We start from the raw sequence: 25,797 nt of genomic DNA, 5'->3' as shown, positions 1-25,797 counted from the left end.
ATACTGATGCAAAATATTCATTTGGTATCTCCCCCATTTTTTGTGGCTCCTTGCTGATCTTTGAGGGGCCCTATTCTTTCCCTAGTTATCCTTTTGTCCTTAATATATTTGTAAAAACCCTTTGGATTCTCCTTAATTCTATTTGCCAAAGCTATTTCATGTCCCCGTTTTGCCCTCCTGATTTCCCTCTTAAGTATACTCCAACTTTCTTTATACTCTAAGGATTCACTTGATCTATCCTGTCTATACCGGACATATGCTTCCTTATTTTTCTTAACCAAACTCTCAGTTTCTTTAGTTATCCAGCCTTCCCTTTCACCCTGACAGGAATATACTTTCTCTGGATTCTTGTGATCTCATTTCTGAAGGCTTCCCATTTTCCAGCTGTCCCGTTACCTGCGAACATCTGCCTCCAATCAGCTTTCAAAAGTTCTTGCCTAATACTGTCAAAATTGACCTTTCTCCAATTTAGAACTTCAACTTTTAGATCTGGTCTATCCTTTTCCGTCACTATTTTAAAATGAATAGTATTATGGTCGCTGGTCCGAAAGTGCTCCCCCACTGACACCTCAGTTACCTGCCCTGCCTTATTTCCCCAAGAGTAGGTCAAGTTTTGCAGCTTCTCTCGTAGGTACATCCACATATTGAAATTTATTTAATATTTTCATATAAAGTTGCACTTTTCAGGGCTCCAGTTATAATTATTTAAACCTAGGCTTTTAGAGTACACCCTTATACCAAATTTCTCTTTATTTTACAATGTTAACTTATACTGCTAAAGTTATACATAACTGTTATAGTTTTCTGTGAACAGCAGTCGAAGTGAAAAGTATACATGTTGTCAGTACACATGACATTCTTTAGCTGTTTTGTTTAATTTATATAAGTACTCTTCTTATTGGTTGACCACTTGGTGCTCAGAAGTGATTTTTGTCAAACACAAGATAGAAGTGCATATTGTACATAAGTGGACAATATCAAAATGCGTTGCTTAAGAGTTAAGGTAAACAAAAATTCCTTTTTTTTCACATTTTAAGTAATTTCATGAATTTACATTAATTTGGGTGGCACAGTGGCTTGGTGATTGGCACTGTTACCTCATAATGCCAGGGAACCAGGTTAGAATCCAGCCTTGGGTGACTGTCTGTGTGGAACTTGCATATTCTTCCCTTGTCGTCTGTGTGTTTTCTCTCCGGGTGCTCAGGTTTCCTCCCACAATCCAAAGATGTGCAGGTTAGGTGAATTGGCCATGCTAAATTGCTTATTGTGTTCAGGGATGTGTAGGTTAGGTGCATTAGTCAGGGGAAAACGTAGAGTAATGGGGAACGGGTTCGGCTGGGATACTCTTTAGAGGGTTGGTGTGGACTTGTTGGGCGTAGGGCCTGTTTCCACACTAAGGATTTATAAAAAAAAATTTAATTGTTGGAGAGACATACCAATAGCTTTCATTTGCCTGGCCTTGAAGTGTAGATTCTGAGAAAGGAATGATTAAGAATCAAATGGTAACTCAGAAACCATAGCTTCTGAAGACAAACATGTGGGATTGCCTACTTATTTGATGTGGACTATAAAAAGTCAGCATTGCATGATTACATTGTATAAAATTGCTGGTTTCAGTTAATGTCTCATGTTGGAAAACAGTCGATTTTCTTAGAATCAAAAGTTATTTATCCAAGAAATTCCTTAGTGGCAAGTTCGACTAGGACATAGGAGACAGTGAGGTCTGTAGATGCTGGAGATCAGAATTGTGTGTGTGTTGCTGGAAAAGCACAGGTCAGGCAGCATTCAAGGAGCAGGAAAATTGACATTTCAGGCCAGAGCCCTTCATCATGACCTACCTGACCTAACCTAGTTGTAGGAACAAAAAAGCAGAACTCGGCAATTCTGCTGCTCAAGCCTGCTCCCCCGTTCTAGGTATTGACTGATAAACTCAACACCATTTTCCAGTGCTGTCTCTACATCTGTTCTTGATATTGGTACCTGGAAATCTATTGATCTCTACCTTGAAATGTAGAGAATGGCTAAGTTTCCACAGCCCTCTGATAGTCAGGATCCAATGATTCATTACTGTTTGAATGGACAATTTCCTCATTCAAGTCCAAAATGTCTCATCCCTTATTCTGAGAATGCATCACAGAGCAAATTTGTTGTTATATAGTCTCTTCTACAACCCATAAATCGTTTACAGCCAGCCAATGAAATGCTTTTAAGTGTAAGGTAGGAAAGCCGAGGTCTAGTCAGTCATAATTTGTGACAAAATAGATGATAACATCCAGCTCACATCATCTCTTCCCAACAGCTTTGTTCCTAAATGGTCACACTTTTTGTCTGACATCAAGTACTAGATGAACAGAAATTTTCTCCAACTGAATACAGGTGTTGGGAAGCCAAAACCATTAGGGCTCCACTGTAAACAGTAACATAAATATCCACATCATCACCAAGACTAGTTATCTCCACAGCATTAATAGCAACCAATTTTGGCCCTGCCTCAGTTTATCTATGCTGACACTTTCATACATACATGTTACTTCTGAACTTAAATACTCCAGCGTTCACTTAGTAGTTTTCACTCATTCAATCCTCCATAAGATTAAGGTAATCTAAAACTGTGCTGGCTATTTCTCTATCATAAGCTGTTGTTTTCAGTCACAAAATAGCAAATAGGAATTGAAGATTTCACCCACGGCATCATACTTTAGGGAATTCTTTCCTTTTATTTTTTCAGGAGACACGGATGTCACTGTCAAGGCTAACACTCACTGCATATCCCTAATTTCCTTGGAATTGAATGGTTTTCCAGGCCAATTCAGGAGCAGTCAAGAATCAACCACATTGCTGTGGATTTCAAGTCATATTTCATAGAATCATTGAATCCCTATAGTGTGGAAACAGGCCATTCGGCCCAACAATTCCACACCAACTCATCCCCCTACCCTAACCCTGTAAGCCTGCATTTCCCAATGGCTAATCTGCATAACCCGTACATCCCTGGACACTATGGGCAAGTTAGCATGGCCAATACAATAACCTGTACATGTGGGAAGAAAACTGGAGGAAACCCACGCAGACACAAGGAAAATGTGCAAACTTCACAAAGACAGTTGCCAGAGGCTGCAATCGAACCTGGGTCCCTGGTGCTGAGAGGCAGCAGTGCTAATTACTGAGCCACTGTGCAGACCAGGTAAGAATGTATATTTCTATCTTTAAAAGAATTTTATGTACTAGATGGGTTTTTACAACAACTGACTCTAGCTTCATGGTCACTATCACGGGGATTAATTTTCAATTCCAGTTTTAAGTGAATTATATTTAAAAAATTGATGTTAGATCTCTGAACTAAAACATAATCCTAGAAAAACACAAGGGGACTTGTTTTTAAAGCACTCAGCTAGTATTTCAAGTTTACGACTTTTTGGAGAGTAAAACATTAGCCTCTATGCACAAGTGCTGCCAAATTTATTGTTATGTACATGTAATGAAATTAGTCCAACTTAGTGACTGAGCCTGCGAAGGGCAGCACAGTGGCTCAGTGGTTAACACTGCTGCCTCTCAGCGCCAGGGACCCTGGTTTGATTCCAGCCTGGGGTGACTGTGCGTGTGGAGTTTCCACATTCTCCCAGTGTCTGCATGGGTTTCCTCCCACAATCCAAAGATGTGCAGGTCAGGTGAATTGGCCATGGTAAATTGCCCAGAGAGTGTTAGGTGCATTAGTCAGAGGGTGGGTTACTCTTCAGAGAGTGTGGACATAGTGGGCCGAAGGGCCTGTTTCCACACTGTAGGGAATCTAATCTAATCAAGATAGTATGTATGGTGAATTTCTACTGAATTAGAGTTTATCCTTTGGACACCATATAACTCTCAAAATACTTAGCAACGATGAATTAGTCATACAAAAAATGAACAAAGAATAATTTTCATTTATATTAAAAGCTTTTATGACCTTAGGACATCCCCAAGTAATTTAGGCAGTTTTTGTAATGAGATAAGTGACCAGGTAATTTGTTGCCTCGATGTTGATTGAAGGGTAAATATTTGCCAAAGTGCAGGGAACTCCTTTAATCTTCGAATAGTGCCATATGAACATTTAGATCCATTTTAGTACACAGACAGGAGCTCACTTTGTCATCTCAAAGAGGAAAATCTCTTGCCACTTTTTAAAATCACTTCATGTCTGTGTGTCTGGCTTTCATCTAGTGCAATCATAAAAGGCGTTATTAGATAGAAATTCAAAACATCTTAAGTTATAAATTGTCTAAAATCGCAAGATTATCTCGCACTTCACTGTGAAAAGGAACTTGGAATAATAAAATGCTGTGTGTGTATATGCGCGCTGATTAATATTTTAGTTAAATTTGGAATCCAGTCTCTGATAACTTAATCCTCAAACTACAGTCAAAAGCAATATTACAGTAGGCATATTTTACATGACAAATATTAAATGATTTATCAGACTATACAAATATTCACAATAATTTACCTGAATGTAATTTCCAGATAAATGTATTCAAAAGCTAAACACTAACTTGTCTAAATGCTTTCTATTGTAATTTTATTCATCATCCATTTACCAAAGTGTGGCCTAGTCCAAAAAAAAAGCAAACTTGTTCCTTGATGAAAGTAAACAAAAATTATTGCTTAAAAAATACTTAAAATACCTAAGCAATGTCTGCTGTAATTGATCCTTTTAAAAATAAACAGTGGATCCCAATACTGGATGACGTTATGCTTCTGACTACAGTACTATTTATTCCTAACTATTGATTCCTCTGTGGGTTTAATGCACAATGTGATATAGCAGTGAAACATACAGAACATAGTGTTTCACATATTCAGTACTGTACATTCAGCTATTTGCTAAAACAGATTGGAGGGAGAATTGCAAATTTTGTCTAGGTGGCCTCAGGTTACCAAAGTGGAAACAAAAAGATACAGGAGATAAATCAAGACTTCCCTCAACAATAATAAATTCTGAATATGACAATGTTGGATGAGACCAGGTCAAATGTGGAAATCTAAACTGATAAACTCCCCTAATATTTTCAGCTATTTCACTCAAATTCTAAGTAAAATTGTTATAACATTTCACAGAAGCTACTCATTTATAAAACGATAAATATTTAATGTACATACACCAGTGGAAACAGCAAATGTTTACTCAGAAAGTTACAGTTCTTCATCATCTGAATCCTTACCTCAGATTAGAAGATACACAGCTCAGCAAAATCCTAAACTCAATCACCAATCTCTCAAAACTAGATAATTTCAAATCAGGACAACATCTGAAGCAGTGAAGACGGCTTCATCTCACACAGGTTAGACAGGAAATCAGAAATTTTTCCGACTTTTGAGTGTTATCCAATTAGCATTGTTGGAAATATTGAAAAATAAGAAAATGATTTTGTTATATTTATAAAAGATGTACAGCCACATCTCAACACGAGTCAGCTTTTCAAAGATGAGAACACAACAGCATGATTATAAAAGCTACAGACTGTTGCTTTTAAGGCTGTATTCAAACAGGAGACCCAATAAATTCTTATACAGTCAGCATTCTGTACTCTAAGGTTTAGTTTAACCATAACCATTATACAAGTGGCACTGTGCAACTGGGGAATGTATAACTGAAATAAATTCTTCAACAAATCACAGTAAATCTTTTGTATCTACGAAATCACAGATTTGCCTGTGTGCCAAAAACAGGTATCAACAAAAAAAAAATCAACATGCGCTGGCAAAAATCCAGATGTTAAATTACAGAAACTATTTTTTCATGTTCTTTAAGCAATAGCTTGTGCTTTTATTAAAATTGTGCCTCTGTTTATCAAAGTATTTTAAAATGCAGCATCATCATTTGCTCAGATAAAAGTAATAGTGTAGTAGTCATTCCTCTGTATCCACGATTTTTACCCTATTTTTAAACAAATACACACACTCAAATTTCATCATTTACAGGGATTCTCAGGAATGGAACCCTCACATATATGGAGGAATTACTATACTACATTATTAATTTTAACTGGGCAAATTATATTGCTGCATTTTAAAATACTGAATAAAGAGGCATAATTTTAATAAAAGCACAATCCATTGCTTAAAGAGCATGAAAAGTAGTTTCTGTAATTTAACATTAATCACAGTATTCCAAATGGTACAAAGATTTTGCCTCCCATTAAATGTAGCTGTTAGTCAGTAGTCCCATCAACTTCCATCAATTATCCCTTAATTCTTATAATTTCAGTTTTCCCAAAATTCTTTACTATTCACCTTTTTACAAGACAACACCAATCACAAGATTGTATTTCTATGCAGGCGGCTTAAACTGGATTTAGGTTTTGTGCGTCATCTTGTACATGCCTTGCTGAAGGTCCATCATCTCCTGTATCTTGTTTGTCTTTCTCAGCTTCAATCCAGGTCTGAGGTGGGATCATTTTCTTTGGACCAAAAGGTGGAGCACCAATAAGCGCTTCAATATCATCATAATTTAGAACTTCCTTCTCCATGAGTGCATTTGCAAGCTAAAATTAGAAGTGAAAAGATTTAGAAGATTCAGTTTTGGATTTTACATTTCAAATCATGGTGTCTAGTTTCAGAAAGATTAAATGGCATGCTATAACTTGAGTGCAGTTTCTCTGGTAGAAATTTCAAGACAAAAACAAAAACAAAAACAAAAACAACAGAAAAAAGTATTTGAGTTAGACAGGTTATCTTTGAAAGTTACAACTGACCACGACAAGCCATCCTCACATGAATATGCTACAGAACTTTAGCGATTTCTCAATGACTTTGACAGCATGGTTTTTAACAAACGTCTTTAGGTATGCACATTTCGTGCCATTCTAAATCATCCTTGAGAAGGTATATTTGAAACACTGCAGTCAATCTGATGTAGATACATACAGTGCTGTAAGGAGCTCCAGTAGCTTGCAGGTGGGTTGTGTTCTCAGGCATTTGCTCCCCATGCCCTTCTAAGTATGAGATATAAATGACACTTAGAACAGTGAATGTTTTCCTTCTAGGTGTTAGGTAAGTGTTTCTTACAGCTGGTTTGGTACCTTAAATCAACTTGGGTGTTGGTAGTGATCTTATTATTTTTGGTTGATTGGGAGAGAACAAATAAATCCACAATTCTCACCCTGTTGTGTATGTCACAAATGGAAATTAAGTAAAGACAGGATTGATCTGGGATCTCATATGACTGCAGTCAAGTAACCCAGAGAGAGGCATTCTCCATCAGATTCCTATACAAACAACATCTATATAAGTAAGTTGATAGAGGTGAATCGATGCCTATAGAACTAACTATAGCACGCTGTTCCATTCATTCATCACCCTCCTCCCCATCTTGCCTTTTAGGGTAAGTTAAATCTACATTAGTTCATCCTCTTTCTCTCCACTTGAGTTCATGTCTCTGGTTTAAGTTTGAGAGTTTGCCAAAAAGTTACAAATTCACTCCATAAGGTTGGATTAAAAAAACTGAAAACAATAAGTTTAATGTGACCAGCCAGCTTTTGAAAAATAAATTATGCATCAGAACTACACTGACTGGCAACTGACTGTGTGGAGTTTGCACATTCTCCCCGTGTCTGCGTGGGTTTCCTCCGGGTGCTCCGGTTTCCTCCCACAGTCCAAAGATGTGCAGGTTAGGTGAATTGGCCATGCTAAATTGCCCATAGTGTTAGGTAAGGGGTAAATGTAGGGGTATGGGTGGGTTGCGCTTCGGCGGGTCGGTGTGGACTTGTTGGGCCGAAGGACCTGTTTCCACACTAAGTAATCTAATCTAATCTACACACAGATGGCTTGATTTGTCTTCCAGTCTTATCTGCTGCTACAAATACGTTAAACTAAAACATACTTATATCATGCTGTATCATCATAAAATAGTCCAAGATGTGTCACAAGAGCATTATGAAACTAACTTGGACATTCAGTCATATCAGATAATTCGAGCAGAGGGCTAAAACGTTGCTCAAAGGTGAAGGGGAAGGTTTTAAGATGTATTTTAGAATATCTCCTTCCTATGATTCGAAGTCCCCACATTGCCCTGTGCCAGTGACTACTGCCTGCTGGGTCAGTCCTCCATAATTATAAAGTGGTTGAAGGGGTTAGTCATAGCTGACATCAACTCCAGCCCACCAAACTGCCTTGATCTTTTGCAATTCACCCACCGGTGCATCAGCTCCATAGCAGATGCTATCTCCCTGGCTCTACACTTATTCCTGGGATATCTGCATAACAAGGATACCTATGTCAAGCTCCTACTTACTGACTGCAGCTCTGCCTTTAATACCATAATTCCAAACAAACTCATCTCTAAATTCCGAGACCTAGGTCTTGGTTTCCCTCTCTATAAATGTGTCCATAGACCGCAATCATTAAGAATAGGTGACGACAACACCTCTACCATAATCCTCAACACCAGTGCCCTACAAGGCTATATACTAAGCCCCCTACCATACTCCTTATACGCTCATGAATGTGTGGCCAAACTCACCCAACTCCATTTACGACACCACCATTGTAGGTTGTATCTCAAACAACAATGAACAGAAAATAGGAAAAAGACTGAGTGCTTAGCAACATGGTGTAAAGATAACAATCTCTCCACCTACATCAGTAAATTGAAGGAACTGGTCACTAACTTCAAGAGGAGGAGGAGGAGGAGGGGAGGTCAGGTCACATCCAGGTCTGCATGGGTCGAGAGTGCAGAGTTCCTGGGAGTGATGATCACAACAACATACCCCCGTCCACCCACGTTCACATGATGGTTGAGAAAGCACAACATCTGTACTTCTTCAGGAGGCTAAGGACATTTGGCATGTCCACAAGGACTCTTACCAATTTTTACACCATAGAAAGCATCCTATCTGGACGTCATAGCATGGTATGGCAACAGTTCTTTCCAAGACTGAATAGAACTATAGAGAGTCATGAACATAGCCCAGTCAAACTCACAAACCAGCCTTCCATTCATTGACTCCATTTGTACTTCCCACTACCTTGGGAAAGCAACCACCATAATCAAAGACCCTCCTACTCCAGTTATACTCTCTTTTACCCTCTTCCATCAAGCGGAAGATATAAAAGTTTGAACATACGTAGTTTCAAAAACAGCTTCCTCCCCGCTGTTATCAGATTTTTGAATGGACCTCTCAAATGTTAATTTTGATCTCTCTCTGTCCCTTTTCTGTGGCTGAAACACTGTATTCTGCACTCTGTTCTGTTACTCTGATGCACTTTGTATGGTACAATCTGCCTGTATAGAATGCAAAACAACACATTTCACAGTATCTCAGTACATGTGACAACAATAACTCAGGAAGGACAGGAGGGAGGAATAGGGGGTTTAAAGGAAGGAATTCCAGAGATTAGTGTTAAAACAACTACAGATGCAGCTACCAAACATGCAGCAATTAAAGACAGATGTTCAAGACAGCATGGATTATATAATTACAAATATTTTGGAGGATTGTGGGATTGGAGAAGATTACAAAGATAGAAAGGATCAAATCCACAAACAGATTTGAAAACAAGGAGGGGAATTTTCAAATTGAGGTGTTGCTTAAGTGGATGCTAGTGTAGGTCAGCGAACAGGTTAATGGTTAAATGGGATTGAGAGTAAGGATACAAGGAACAGGGTTTTAGATAACCTCAAGTTTATGCAGGGTAGCATGAGCGGGCATTAGAAGGACTGTTTCCTCTCAGTATGGATGCCCTCCACCCCATTTACAGCAGGCATGTTTGTGTAAATGTGATTTCCCCACTCAATATAACAAGCTGGTGCTTTTAACTGGAATTGGAATGATTCAGGAATTCAAATCAGCGTAATTTAGATGCTATCAGAAGTCTAGCCACAAAGTTTCTCAGATGTGATTCTCCAAATGAATGGTTGGGAAGCGACTCTTTCCATTCAGTTTCTCTTCCTATACCAATCAAGGTGATAGATGCTGTCAGAAGATTCCCCAGGAGATTAGCAAAGGCATTTGGCTAAATGCTTCAACGGCAGAACTTACAAACACTGAGATGTAGCTTGGCTGGTAGTGAGAAAGACTCTTGTTCCTAAATTGTCCTACAAGCACAGAGTCTTATCTACTTTGCATGCTGATCTCAAGGTGGCTGTAGTGGTTAATGGACTGTTGTCTACTTCTTTGTGGAATATGCCTTTACAAAGAAAATCTGATGAGAGATGCAATTTTTTTTTCTAAAACAAGTGTATTGACAAAAGTACTGGGACACCTCAGAGTGGAACATAGAAAGTGTAGAGAAAATAATTTGTTGCACAATTTAATTTTCAATTTGAAATGTTTTACTTTCAGGTTGTCTGAATCTGAATATATATTGCAAATACTAGTACTACCACAATCGTATTTAGGAACCTTATGAGTGAGGGACACTATATGAAGACAACTTGAATTTTATTGCCAACTCTAATATTCAGGTTGAACTGTTTGGTAAAGTATTTTTCAAATTTATGAAAACAAGTACATTTTTGGGAAAAAATTCTTGGGAGAGGAATTCTAGCTTCTACATAGTTGACGTTTCTTGTTTGTATTCATCAAAAACAATCCTGGCTAGACAGGAAAGCTTTGAAAGATGTATAGCTCCACACAAGGTGGATGCTTTTGCCTTATGCAGAACATCTCGTTGTCTTTGGGTTGGCATGGACAAGATGAGCCAAATGACCCACTTTTATGCTGTATCATTTCTTTGGTTCTCTTCAGCTATGGAGAGTGAAAAGGGCTGAACTACACAGCAGTCTAGTCAATTTCATCATCATGTGTCACAAGTGTACACACAATTAGAAGTTTCAGCAAGCTGTCTTGAGCCTGCATGAAAAGGTTAAATTAGATTAGATTACTTACAGTGTGGAAACAGGCCCTTCGGGCCAACAAGTCCACACCGCCCCGCCGAAGCGTAACCCACCCATACCCCTACATCTACATTTACCCCTTACCTAACACTATGGGCAATTTAGCATGGCCAATTCACCTGACCTGCACATCTTTGGACTGTGGGAGGAAACCGGAGCACCCGGAGGAAACCCACGCAGACACGGGGAGAACGTGCAAACTCCACACAGTCAGTCGCCTGAGGCGGGAATTGAACCCGGGTCTCCGGCGCTGCGAGGCAGCAGTGCTAACCACTGTGCCACCGTGCCGCCCAATGATCAGTAACCAAACATGAGTATTAGCAGCTGCAAGAACTTCAAATATTCAGTGAATTAAAGTAGACCAGGCTCCATTTCTTTAATTGATATTTACATCATTCATACATATATGGTTACCTTGGATAACCAGAACAAAGCATGTGATAGAGACTGCGCAATTAAGGGTTAACCTATTATGCTCCACCAGCCCACTATGCATTGGAGGAAAAAATACAGTTCAATGTTCTTTTTCCAATACTTAAACCGGGCCTAATTTTATTGCCAGCAGGTGTAGCTTTTGAAGCTGCATTTTGGACCCAGGTGTATTCTCTTGTCAGAGATCTGAAAGGTATTAAAAAAATTGCACCTGGTTGAACATAACAGATAATTAAGAAAATATCCTGGAGAAAGGACCCCAGTTATTTTCAGTTCTCCACTTTTCATATCATTTACCGGAGATATTATTTTACTCAAACTCTCTTACAACATACTATTAAAAGTCTCAGTGCACCGGATAGTGCTTCCTATGTATAAAACAAAGAAATTGAATTTTGAAGATTTTTTAACCAAGTGTAATAGTGACTTTATAACAATAAATAACATTCCGTAATCTCAGCAGTAACCAAATGTGTAAATTAATCTAAAATTCACCCTCAAAGAACATTAAATAGGATTTAAAATTATACTTCAAGTTTTTACATTTATCCATGAAACGAGTAATTCAACTGGGATTTCCAATTTCTGATACTGTAATAAAACAGTTCCACAAAAAATGATCTTCACCAAATCAATCTTTAGCTGTGCAGTATTACATTTGTGGTTTGTCAATCATGGCATTAAAGCATTGAACAATCCAATGCAAATAAGATCTGTAATTCAACCAAATATTGAGCTTAATGTGTCTTGCACAAGAATCAGAATTCAGGATGCTAAGTAGTCCAATCAAGTTGGAATGACACCAAATGACACCACATCGAATGAACAAATTCAAAAGTGACAAATAATCTGAATGTGTTATCTAACTGCTTTTTCCAGATATGAAAACTCAAAATGGTAATATTTTTGGTGACGTTGCTGATTTACAAGCAAGAGTACATGTTTGTGCAAGAAGAATGACAGTCAATATTTGAAATGTTATTTCTTCTTTGGTCAAAAGGGCAAGTTGTAACTTACTGTAAGGAGTTTGTCCCGGTTATCCATTAGGAGCTTCTCTGTGTGCCGGTAAGCATTAGCCACTAAGAGTTTGGCTTCCTGTGGAATTAAGAAATTGGCAAAAGGATACATGCATTATTGGGCACATCCATAAACTGAAGATATGATAATGACATGAACTAATTTAACAATGAACAACCTGCTCAACTCACCCAGTTTACTATCATGGTATCATAAATTAAAAGTTTCCATAATTCCTTCTATAATAGAACCATTAACAATACAATTTTAAAAACACTCACACACTCCTTTTTCACTTCAGAGGCATTTAAAAGTTAAATGTAGCGCCAAGACACTTAAGGCAACATAAAGAGAGATGGCCAAAATGTTGGTCAAGGGAGTATACTTTAAACACCATCTTAAAAAGGAGGAAAAGGGGGAGCCCAAGATGGCGGCAATCTGAGCAGATCTGCCTTGCTGAGCCTTGCACCCCAGCCCAGCAGTAGTGATATTTTTACAACCCACCTTACCTTTTTTTTTTGGAGAAAATTGATGTTAAACAGTTGTGAAACCGTTTAAATTCATTTGTGACGGAGCCTCGAATGTCAAAACGAAGAGGGTGGGGAATATTCGGTTTAATTAGATTAGATTAGATTAGATTACTTACAGTGTGGAAACAGGCCCTTCGGCCCAACAAATCCATACCGCCCCGCCGATAATTGATCGTTCGGGTGGCTGGAAAAAAACACGGTAATTTATGAATGCCGGATGTTCAAGCATCTCTCGATTATCCAGCAATGCACGCCATAATGCCGATTAGCCAAGAGCTGTCAGTTATTGACCATCTCTCACTTATCTGGCAATGCAGTCATAATGTCGTTTAACTGATAACTGAATGCTGGGTTGTCGGATGCCGTTTTTGCAGGGCCTCGAGATCTTGCTCAGGTGATTCAAGATTTGGATGGTTGGTGTTCAGATAGTCAAGGGTCTACTGTTAATCCTTTTTGAGCGAGCGAGGATGAAGAAAGAAAGGCATAGAGCCAAGCTCCAACACACGGGACACTTGCTGAGGGCATCAGGTGAGCTCGCAACTATGACTGCAGCTGCAGATCCCTCAGCAGCCGAGAAAGAGGTACCCGCACAACAGAATGCCGCTGAAGAACTCGTAGTGATTCGAGGGATGATCAAGGAGTTGATGGAAGATAATCATACTTTGCTGGAGCCGATCTCAGTCATGCCACAAAAGCATGAGAAGGAGTTGGAAGGGCTAAGGAAGAGAGTTGAAGAGGTCGAGCACCAGACCGCGGCATGGGAGACTGAGGTAGAATCCTAGGTGGGGCAGATGCAGGCCCTCGAAAAACAAGTCCAGGCCTTGACTGAACAGGTTGATGATCTGGGTCGGAGGAAAAATATCTGGGTTGTTGGGCTGCTGCAGGGAGTGAAAGGTTGGCAGCCAGCAAGCTTTTATTAAGACTGGCCGCCAGAGTTTCTTGGCTGGGGTGCCAATGTGGACCAGGTGAAGTTTGACAGTACTCACCGGGTTGTGCCCCCACCCGGTCCTGGTACGGTTTAAAAGCTACATGAACAAGCAGAGAGTCCTGGAATCTTCGAGAAGGATAGGGAAAGATCCACAGGCCCTGACTTATCAGGGAACTAAGATAATGCTTTTCCAGGACTTTTCTGTGGCGGTGATTCTTAAAAGGAAACAGTTTGAGGGGGTCAAGAGAAAATTAAGGGACCTTTGTATTCAATATTCGATGAGATACCCAGCAGTGCTTCATATTACTCACAAGGAGATGGCGCAGTCATTTGACTCCTCAGATCAAGTGAAAAATTTCTTGGACTCTTAAAAAAAAATCAGATGGATTTATAGACATGGACAATAATACTGGGTTTTTTTCTCTTGCTATGTTTCTTGTAATGATGCCTTTTTTTTAAAAAAAAGCTGCTGTTGGTGTGAATTTTTCTTTCTCTGATTAAGATTGGTGTTGATATATAGTTGTGGATGGGCAGAGTGCTCACTATTTTGTCTTGTTTCCTTCTACTGCTTGGGTCTGGGGTGGGGCTTGAGCTGGTTAGGGGAATGGAGATGTGTGTGGGAGGAATAAGCATCCTCTATGAGCAGGGGGTATAGTCCCCCATTAAGTGCCTTTGTGTGTTCTGTAATTAGTTTAGTATCTTGCCTTTTCATAAAGAGACTCCACAAGTCTTCTTTTGTATATGCTCAATCCTCGTATGGTATGAGAGGATTGGAAAAGAATGTAAAGTCACTAGAGTGGAGACATGTCCAAATGTCTACCAACCCCAATTCCACACAGATCATCTAACTGTTTCGATTGTGGAGAAAGCTTTGGGGGGCCTTTGGGCATTCTATCCAGCGCAGGATTCAAAAGGCAATGAAAGATCAATGCAGCATTTCGGAGGTTCTATTCTGAACTGTATCAGTTTAAATGTTGTGAGGATAGACAGGATAAAATGGAGTTTTTTTTGAAACTTGGATCTTCTGGGCGTATCTGCTGAGCAGGCGTCTCTCCTTAGTGCTCAATTAACAGCATAAGAGATACAAAAGGCAGTGAGGAAACTTCAAAGAGGAAATGCGCCCAGCCTTAATGGGCTTCCCAGTGAGTTTTATAAAGAATTTGTAAACATACTGTCAGGGCCAATGTTAGACATGTACAACTATTCAGATAGCCATTGCCTCCTGCCATCCTTGAGAGAGGCTAATATCTCTCTTCTCCTCAAGAAAGGGAAGGCCCGGGAAGACTGTGCTTCTTATAGACCTATCTCGCTCTTAAATTATGATTATAAAATTTTGTCGAAGACTTTGGCATTGAGGTTGGAAGGGGTGTTGCCCTCCGTTGTTAAAGATCAGACAGGGTTTGTAAAGGGTCACAGACCTTCAATAATTTTCGGAGGTTACTTATCATGATTCAAGTGTGCCAGCAGAGATCTGTTCAAGGGTTAGTGGTCTCTTTGGACGTGGAGAAGTCATTTGATTGGGTGGAATGGCTGTATCTCTTTTATTGAGTACAGGAGTTGGGAGATCATGTTGCGGCTGTACAGGACATTGGTTAGGCCAGAATTGCGTGCAATTCTGGTCTCCTTCCTATTGGAAAGACATTGTGAAACTTGAAAGGGTTCAGAAAAGATTTACAAGGATGTTGCCAGTGTTGGAGTATTTAAGCTATAGGGAGAGGCTGAACAGGCTGGGGTTGTTTTCCCTGGAGCGTCAGAGGCTGAGGAGTGTCCTTCTACAGGTTTACAAAATCATGAGGGGCATAGATAGGATAAATGGACAAAGTCTCTTCCCTGGGGTGGGGGAGTCCAGAACTACAGGCATAGGTTTAGGGTGACAGGGGAAAAGATATGAAAGAGACTCAAGGGGAAACCTTTTCACACAAAGGGTGGTAAATGTATGGAATAAGCTGCCAGAGGTAGTGGTGAAATCTAGTACAATTGCAACATTTAAAAGGCATCTGGATGGGTATATGAATAGAAAGGGTTTGGAAGGATGTGGGCCAGGTGGGACTAGATTGGGTTGGGATATCTCGTCAGCATGGACGAGTTGGACCGAAGGGTCTGTTTCCATGCTGTACATCTCTGTGACTCCATAAGTGGGCACAGGGAGGTTTTCTTTACTTGGGCTTCTCTGTCACCCTTAGCTTTGATCAGTTATTCAAGGCTAAGTTTGTTCATTTATTTGACAAGATTAAACAAGACCTTCAAAAATGGGGGGTGGGGGCCTTCCAATATCATGCTTGGGTCAAGTTGCTCGTAGCAAAATGAATGTTCTTCCTAGCTTATTGTACCCTTTGCAGATGCTCCCTTTATTCTTTCTGTGGCAAACATTTCAGAAAGTGAATAGCTGGCTTAGTTCTTTTATTTGGCATTATAAGCCACCCCTTCTTAAGCTTGCGAAACTGCAACTAATCCAGGGACTGGACCTCCCAGACATTAGATGATATCAACTGAGCTCCCTACTATCTTTTGTAAGTAACTGGGCCTGTGGGGAACTCTGTGTTGACATGGTTCAACACTGAGGCCTCCCAGACCAAGTGCCCGCTTATCAACCTGTTGTTTTTAGACAAAATGAGGACAGTTGCAGAACATTGCTGTAATGCAATAGTTACTAACACAATGAAAGCATGGAAGCTGATGGGGCAGATGGAGCGTACTATGTCTAAAATATCTTTTCTTACTCCCATAGTTGGCATGCTGGGTTTTCTGGCCACGGACAATGGATCCTGGGTTTAAACGCTGAGCGGACAGGGGAGTCTCTTATTTGGGTGATCTGTTTGAGGGTGAAACGTTGATGTAATTTGATGAAATAACACTGAAATATGGATTGTCGAGTCAGGACCTCTTCCATTTCTTTCAGAGGAAGAGATTTTATCTGAAAAGGAGACCACGCTCTTGAATGAAATAGATCTGATACAGAAAAGAGGGTGCTTCAGGTTAAGTGCACTCTTTCAGTGAGTACTCTATTATTTGTTTGGGGGGGGTGGGGGGGGGGGGGGGTTCCTCAGGTGACATCGGGCATCTACGTAAGGTCTGGGAGAGAGTTCGAAGTTGAGATCACTTCAGAAACATGGAAGGACATTTGTGAGAAGGTGAGGCGGGGTTCTATATGTAATAGAACCCATGCAATGCAGTTAAAGGTTCTTCATAAGTCTCAGATCATCTTGCGAAATTTAAGCAGAGAGCATCTTCAATATGCCTCAAATGTAAAATAAACAGGGGTACCCTCACTCATTCTCTGTGGTCCTGCCACAGGCTCTGTGCATATTGGAGCACTGTGGCAGGAGTAATGGAGAGAGTCTTGACAAGCAAAGTCAAGGAGGACCCGATCTCTTTGCTCTTGGGTCTGCCAAATTTACCTCCCTTTGATGTACATGGGAAAAAGCTTTTAACATTCTCACTTTTTGTGCAAGGAAGAACATTCTGATGTGCTGGGTGTCTGAGAACACCTCGGGTCTGTCAGGATGGCATAAGTTAGTTATGGAACACATTCTTAGAAAGGTGGTGCACCAGAAAACTGACAACTTTTACAAGACATGGCAGCCCTTTCTGAGTTACTTGGAAGCAGGTCTGTCCATCATTTTCATTCGGGCTTTTGTCGAGCAATGATGGTTTGGTCTGATAAACCCAAGGCCATGAGAGGAAGAATTTCGAACAAAGGTGAGTTCAATAATTGGTGCTCTTTAAAGGTTGATTATTTATTTATTGATTTCTAATAAGTGTAGCTTTGGTTTCCTTTGTAGAGTAGTATAGTAGTTGGTTTATTGTTTATTGTTGTTTTTGATGTTATGATGCTATATTTTTACATTTCTGTAACTTTCTAATTTGTAAAGAAAAATTTCAATCCTCTCTTTGCCTGACATTTTTGGCTATTTCTGAAGTCGAGGGGGTGAGGAATCCAACAGCTGATGGAAAAGGTGAACATCCTGACAATCAACGAGGAACGTCCTATGACCTTCAGCAAGTTGCCAGGCAGTGATTGAGTCCTAGTGGGGCTACTTCCTCCGGCAAATAGCAATTATTTTTTTCCTCTCTCGATTCGTACAAATTGTTGGTTATTAAAAAAGGAGGAAAAGAGAGGTAAACAAATTGAGAGACTCTGGAAAGAATTCTAGAGCTTAAGACTCAGACAGGTGAAGGTGCAGCAGTGGTGTAGCAATTAGATGTTTAAAATCCCAGACTAAATAAGAGAAGACACCTAGAAATTATCATTGGCTGGGAGAGATTATAGAGGCGAGAGGAATATTTGATACTGCAAGTGGCTCAGACCTCTACCAGGTACCAGAGAAAATCAGCTGTCCTTTCAAAGTATGAAAGTCTCATTTGGTAATTCCATATTAACATACATGGCACAGCTCAATTTATTCAATTGGGCAGCTCTACACGTGACAGATTAAGAATGGAACAAAACAGACTTGCAACTTCTTCCTTTCTGTCTTCCTGAATTATGGTTTGCCAGCTGCAATCAGAGAATTATAGAAACCCAGAGGTACCATTCAGCCCATTTAGTCTGTAATGACCCTCCAAACAGCATCCCACCCTATCCACACAACCCTGCATTTACTATGGCTAATCCACCCAGCCTGCACATCCCTGGAGACTATGGGTTGATTTAGCCTGGCCAACTCACCTAACCTACATATTTTTGGACTAGGGGAGGAAACTGGGAGACCTGGAGAAACCCACAGAGACATGGGGAGAACATGCAAATTTCACATCGATAGTTTGCTCAAGGCTGGAATCAAAACCTTCTCCTTGGTGCTATGAGACAGTAGTGCTCACCACTGTGCCATCCTGCCGCCCAAATGGAAATGTACCCCTACAAATAATCAGATAGGGAACTTCAAATCTTTCAACACTAAAAGCCAAGACAAAACTGAAGTCCTAGTAAGAAAACCTTTGTTTGTTGATATTGTCCTTGTTTCTCAAAAATATGACCAGTTCAAAATTCATGGACTATCTGTCCGTTGAATGCATCATATTCTCCCTCACCATCGGCATCATAAAAAAATGCAGTTATGCAACGGGTTGTTGTGTCTGTACCTTTAATCAAATGTAACAACACATCTCTAAAACTAATTGTCAAATTTTGCTTCCTTAAATCCTGATACAGAACTTTGAAGAAGACCTCAGCACATGGTTTGGAAAGGCAGCCACTCCAACTTTAGCAGACGAACATTTCAGGTCCAGTGACCCTTCCACAGAAAGGACCTGAAACGTTAACTCTGATTTCTCTTCACAGATACTGCCAGACTTGCTGAGCTTTTCCAGTAACTTCCATTTTTGCTTCTGATTGACAGCATCTGTGTTCTTTCAGATTTTATTTAACACGTTCAAGGACTTGGGAGGTGAAAGTGTGTTTGGAAATGGACACTACTTTTCAAAGCTTACAGAATCACAAAAAAGTTAATTTGAACTGCAGTTATTCACACATATATGGTTTTTAGCGCAAAACAAATACCACCAAAATCTTATGGTTTAGCTCAAAAACTAAGCCACAAGAATAAGGCCATCTCTTCTCAAGTGTTTTCAGAAAAGAAGTTATATTTCAGCATGATTAAGTTGAAGGTAACTGGTGATCTTGCATAATTGTAGGACTTACATGATCCATGTGATCCTGGAGACCTTGGCTGTAGGGTCGGCGACCAATCACCCCCATCTCCTCCGTATCAGGGAATGAAATGTGTCCAATTGTTTCAGCCATTCCATAGCATTTCACCATAGAGTAAGCAACTTTCGTGACTTTTCGTAAATCATCCTGAGCACCTGCATATTAAAAATTGCATCACTCAATCCAGAACACAGAAATACCCTGATATGTGCAGTGAATTTGGTTTTCAAACAGATCCAGTTTAATTTTGAGGAATAATGAGATTTCTAAAAACAAAAAGAGGTTCTCCAAAATTTGAGCAATGGAGGGTCTCCCAAACAAATTAAAAATGAAAATGTTGCTGACACTGTCAGATGTATCACATACAAGAGTATCTTCTACTATTACCTTTAATTCACTTGTGTTTTCCATTTGTTTAGATCCCTAAAACAGAACCAATGGATGAATATTCCTCCAGCTTTCAATGGAACTAAATACCTCCTTGGTCCAGAATATCATTAACATCCTCAAAGTGATTATAAATTTTACAAAGGACAAAAATACTAACTACTTAATACAAATTACACTTAGGGAGAATACTGGTGCCAGGGAAAGTGAGAAATAACATACCAAGGTTGACAAGTATGAATATGACAACAAGTTACATTAGGACAAGATTAGCTGACTCCAGACTTAAATGTTTAAAATTGAAGATTGTAAGAATAAGGAAGGGTTGGAGGATTTCTGCAGCTTTGAGATCCTGGAGAAGAATAAGTTAGAGTAAAGGACGGATTAATGAGGAGAAAGCAAAGTTAACATTTCTGGTCCAGTGACTTTTCTTTAGAACATTCTGAAGAGGAGTCGCTGGAAAGAAAACATTTACTTTGCTTGCTCTCCACAGATGCTGCCAGACCTGCTGATTTTACCCAGCAATTTCTCTTTTTCGTTTCTCATTTCCAGCATCTGCAGTTCTTTGTTTTTTATTGGACTGTCATTAATCTGGATTTCAATGCAATCAGGATACAGGAAGAGAAAAATAATTCTTCTGAAAGAGTGGAAAAAAACCCAAGAACACAGAATCTTGGAATCAAAATCAGTAAAAGAGACAAGGGAGGGTACGATGATAAGATAAAAACTGTGAGCAGAGGGAGAAAATGATCCTGCCCATCGAACAATTAGTTTTTTACTCATAACTTGTCCAAGAATATAAGTAGAGTATTTAACATTAGAAATTACACAGTTTATAATATATCTTCAATTCTTTCCAAATGTTTCTGTTGGCTAAAACAAGTTAATATATTAACTTCTCTGTAATAAGATAATAGAGTTGAATAAAAGTAGTCAAGCAATTGTCTTGGTAACAAAACATTCCTAACACTTTCATTGGTCAAATGCAGATGAAACTTTACTCAAACCTTCAAGAGAACAAAGAAACCTTTCATCTTCTTCACTGGTCATTTTTCAAAACTGCAACGTCCATTAGCTTGGTTCTAATTTCTGTAATTTTGGGCTGTTGAAAGGGAGATAACCATTTAAGGTGTAGTCAGACTGCAAAGGCTTACGCTTCTTGGGAGAGACACTATTGTCAGACTTCAGTCCAGCCTGAAATTAACAAAAAGTACTAGAAGTGAAAGAAAATGCTGTAATCCAAGTATACTGCCCCACCTATCTGGTATGAAAGCAGCCCTTTAAAAAGATAACCAAAATTTTTTTTAAGTATACAAAAATATGTATTTAAGTATTTCAATTTATGATTCTACTGAAGACCTTGTGCTCATCTCGCAAGTAGGACAGTCTAAGGAAAATCAAAAGTCTGTCTACAAGTTACATTTTGGGTATCACCAAAATGGTGCCACTTTCACCTCTGGTTAAGAATGTTGTGGGCTGAATTCCCACTATGAACTTCAACACACAACGTAAACTGACAGTTTAGTGCTATCCTAAAGAGTACTGTATTGTTGACACTACCAGTTTTCAGGTTAGATGTTAACAGAATTATTATAGAAAAGACGACGGCCTCTCGGCCTATTGTTTACACCAGCTTTTGAAATAAACATCATGACGGTGCTATTTTCCAACCCTCCCAGCCTTGCACAATATTCCTATTACAATAATCTATTAGCTTCTACCAGCATTATTTTAATTGAATTGAATTTATTGTCACATGTGCTGAGGCACAAAAAAAAAGCACAGATACAGGCAAATGTTCAGAGTTTGAGTCCATTCAATATTCTAATAAAATTTGAGTAAAAACTGTTTCAAAACCAGCTGGTGCATGTGTTCAGGCTTCCGAATCTTCTCCCCGATGGTAGAGTTTGTTTCAAAGCATTGCCAGGGTGGGATTGATCTTTGAGAATGCTGGCTACCTTTTCTTGACAGTGGGCCTGGTAGATGGATTCTATAAATTGGAGGTTGGCTTTTGTGATTGTCCAGGCTAAGTTCACCACTTTGACCAGGCACATAATGGCTCAATGTTGAGAATGTGAAAGCTACTATAGAAGTACAAGTCTCTAATGTTGACTTTACAGATCTCTATCTGAATAATAGTAGAGATATTGCAATAGGTGTGAAAATATGGCCAGGGTTCCAGTTCTCAATTATTCAGCTGGAAGTGCACACAATGAGGCCAAGATCAAACTTGGTTGTCATAATTTCGAAAAGAAGGGAACTGAACTGGCAAGATCAATAAATGTGTAAGTATTTATTACATTCCATTAACCTTAAGAAACTTATAAATGGCAATGCAACAGAATGAAGCATCATATCTGCAGTAGGATACTGGTTCTTAAATGAGGCATATAGAGTTGTACATTGCAATGTCTAAGTTTCACAGAACAGGAAGGAAGGAAAATTCATCCCATCTCCCAGCAACAGGATTAAATGGCTTTATAGAGGGCTGGAAGGTAAGTCTCCCATTATCTCAGCCAGACGTCTGTGGGGGGCAAAAAATAAAGACTGCTTGAAAAGAGATGTACACCTTCCACTGAGGGTCTCCCACCATCTGCCCCTGGTGGAGCAGGACAGGCTGATATTGAATAAAAGCTACACAAAAGGTCATCCTTTAGAGCTAAACTGAACAAAACACAGTCCGGCGAATCAGAAAAAAATTTTAAACATTTTTACATTTGGGATTTTTCAAATCATACCTGTTGTGACTTTATTAAAGGTGATAGCTTCTGCAACACGACCTCCGAGGGCCATACACATACGTTCAAAAAGTTGTTCTTTGGTGTAAAGGTGTTGCTCTCGTGGTAGGATCTGTGAAAATCCCAGTGCAGCATTTGTTCGTGGTGCTATGGAGACCTACAAGGTGAAAGAAAGATTACTTACAAGTTACCTCAGGTGATATCAGAAAATTAAAATTGATGGTTCAGAATCCTTGATGTAAGATTAAAAAAAATCATTAATAATTCCTTAAGGCAAATACACAATAATTGTGGAAACCTGTATTTTATCATTTCATAGAATCCATGCAGTGTGGAAGCAGGCCTTTTGGCCCAGCAAGTCCACAGAGACCCTCCAAACAGCATCCCACCTAGACCTATCCCATCATTGTAACTCTGCATTTCCCAACATTACCTGCACATTTATGCACACTACGGGCAATTTAGCACCACTAATCCATCTAACCTGCACATCCTTGGACTGTGGAAGGAAACAGAGTACCTGGAGGAAACCCATGCAAATGCAGGGAGAATGTGCAAACTCCACACAGACAATACCAGAGGGTGGAATTAAACCCAGGTCCATGGCACTGTGAGGCAGCAATGCTAAGCACTGAGCCACCATGTTTTAAGATACGACAAATGTATTTTCCAAAAGGCTTCATGGCTCTATTAAGCATATAGTAGATTACTAGCTGCAAACAATACAATCCAGCTCCTTCTGGGCATAATTTCTGGTCTACATAGGAATCAGCACCTCTGAGCTAAGGAGGGAAATGGAATCAAAATTCCTGCTCTTTAAGAATATTTGGTTGCTTTTCTGAGGAAGTGCAGATTAACATTGGGTGATCATAGGATTGGACTTGCTGCAATTGAAACATGGAAACATAGAAAACATAGGAAACAGGAGGATGAGGCCATTCGGCTCTTTTGAGCCTGCTCCGCCATTCAAAATGTTCACAGCTGATCATCTCAGTACCCTGATCCCACATTTTCCTATATCCTTTGATCACATTAGACTTAAGAATTATACCAAAGTCCTCCCTGAAAACACTCAATATTTTGGCCTCCACCATTTCCTGTAGCAGAGAATTCCACAGATTCAATATTCTCTGGGTGAAGAAATTTCTTATCGCAGACCTAAATGGCCTACCTCGTATCCATAGTCTGTGACTCTTGGTTCTGGACTCACCAGTCATCCCTCAACTAATCCTGTTAGAACTTATTGGTTTCTATGAGACTCACTCATTCCTTTACACTCCAGTGAACATAGTTTTAACTAATCCAGTCACTCTTCAGACATCAGTCCTGCGATCCCAGGAACCAGGTGGCAAACCTTTGTTGAATTTCTGCCACAGGCAAAATATTCTTCATCAGACAAGGAAACTAAAACAGAATTCAAATAACCCACCAGAGTTCTGATAACATAAACTGGATACTTAAAACAATATTAAAATTTTTGAACCAAAGCAAAAATTCTTCTCTTCCCTGCCTTATGTATTTGCCTCTTTAGCTTGTAAAGTCTTGTTTACTACATTCACTACATTTAAAATCTTTCAATTTTACATTCTTGTTTGACTTTGAAACAATAGTTTTCTTTAATTATAAAACATAGTTGACCGCTGTGAAGATTGATGTCCAACTGCCTTTTTGATAGTGGAGGCTTAGCATACACTCAGATTTGTCACTGTTCACAAACTGCTTTGAGATACCTCCAACTAATAAATTGGTATCAGAGCAAATTTTAACACAATTGACATTGAACCATTACAAGATGGATTCAAATTGAAACATTAAATAAGTTTAAGCTCTATTATTTGTGAGCACCATGTCACTGCAGATTCCAACCAACACTACTTGTGTACAAATGAGCATAATGATGGATCATAATTATACAAAAAAATTAGACCTTTAAGACAGCTTCTGTGTGCTCAAGAAGCCAACCCACAAGAACATGCCCAGACTCATGATAAGCTACTATTCTCTGTTCTTCCTTCGAGAGAATTTTACTCTTCTTTGCTGTGCCTGTGGGAAAGATGAAAACCGTGAACAAAACAAATAAAAAATTATTCAACAAGCAAATATTGTCAGGAGGATGAACAATATTGACCTTTTGGGAATTTATTTAACAATCAAAAGTAAGAATTTTGGATACTACTTTGAGAACTGCACTTGAATTGAAACAAATCCTTCTCTTCCCTGCCGAATGTATTTGGCTCTTTAGGAACACTTGAATTTTGAGAACATGAATCATGGACCAATCATACATCACAAACAGTCTATTCAGCCAATTGTCCTGCACAGACATCATTATGCAGCTGTCCAGTTAACTGCATTTCCCTTTTCCATTCAAAGGCAGCAATTATAACACTTTGAAATCAAACAAGGCAATTATGAAGACAAAAAAACAGAATTAGCAAAAGTGATCTGGCAATTTAGGTTAAGGGATACATCAATAGAGATGCTGTAGCTAATATTTAAGGGACTACTCCACACAGTGCAGAATAGGTACGATATAACAAATAACAAAAATCTAAGGGATGGACACACCACCCATGGTTAATTAAAGTCAAAGGCAGCATCAAACTCAAAGAAAATATATCCAATTGTGCTAAACATAGGTGGCACGTCAGAAGGTTGGGACAGAATACATCAAAAAAAAGCAAAGAAAGTTATCTCCTAAATTAATCTAGTCCCATTTGCCAGCTCTTGGCCCATATCCCTCTAAGCCCTTCCTATTCATATACCCATCCAGAAGCCTTTTAAATGTTGTTATTGTACCAGCCTCCACCACTTTCTCATGCAGTTCACTCCATACATGCACTGCCCTCTGCATGAAAGAGTTGCCCATTAGGTCTCTTTTAAATCTTTCCCCATTTCTCCAAAACCTATACCCTCTGTTTCGGACAAATTGGACCAAAGGGTCTGTTTCCGTACTGTACGTCTCCATGACTGTAATTACTAAAATATTAATGAGGGAAAAATTAGAATGCAAGTGAAAGTAAGCAAAATATACAGACACGGATCGGAAAAGTTTCATCAGATATTAAAAAAAAAGTGTCAAGGGAGACCCTAATGGAGTATAGGAAGTGCAGGGCTCAAGAAAGAATTTAGGAGAGCAATGAGGAGGTGTGAACAAAAAACAAATGACAGGTAAGACTAGGGAGAATTCCAAGTATGTCAAAGGGAAGAAGATAACCAGGATAGGGTAGGGCTTATTAGTTACA

General features: G+C 39.3%; 1 protein-coding gene across 3 annotated transcripts in view; it reads right to left on the bottom strand.

The window, feature by feature from the left end:
* Positions 1 to 235: 235 nt before the first annotated feature.
* Positions 236 to 25,797, bottom strand: part of spg7 (SPG7 matrix AAA peptidase subunit, paraplegin) — a 76,631-nt gene continuing 51,069 nt past the window's right edge. For 2 of the 3 annotated variants that reach the window (XM_072596083.1, XM_072596085.1), the window contains 5 exons: positions 24,480 to 24,595; positions 22,553 to 22,709; positions 19,419 to 19,582; positions 12,320 to 12,397; positions 5,102 to 6,518 (listed from right to left, as the gene is read on the bottom strand). In XM_072596083.1, coding sequence (XP_072452184.1) covers positions 6,318 to 6,518; positions 12,320 to 12,397; positions 19,419 to 19,582; positions 22,553 to 22,709; positions 24,480 to 24,595 — 716 coding nt within the window. In that variant the 3' untranslated portion in view covers positions 5,102 to 6,317. Of the gene's footprint in view, positions 4,194 to 5,101; positions 6,519 to 12,319; positions 12,398 to 19,418; positions 19,583 to 22,552; positions 22,710 to 24,479; positions 24,596 to 25,797 lie in introns of those variants that run through there. The other variant, XM_072596084.1, reaches the window with a different exon arrangement.

The sequence above is a fragment of the Chiloscyllium punctatum genome, chromosome 26, assembly GCF_047496795.1.
Source record: "Chiloscyllium punctatum isolate Juve2018m chromosome 26, sChiPun1.3, whole genome shotgun sequence".
NCBI classification, from domain to species: Eukaryota; Metazoa; Chordata; class Chondrichthyes; order Orectolobiformes; family Hemiscylliidae; genus Chiloscyllium; species Chiloscyllium punctatum.
This window is presented reverse-complemented; position numbering and strand designations above follow the sequence as displayed.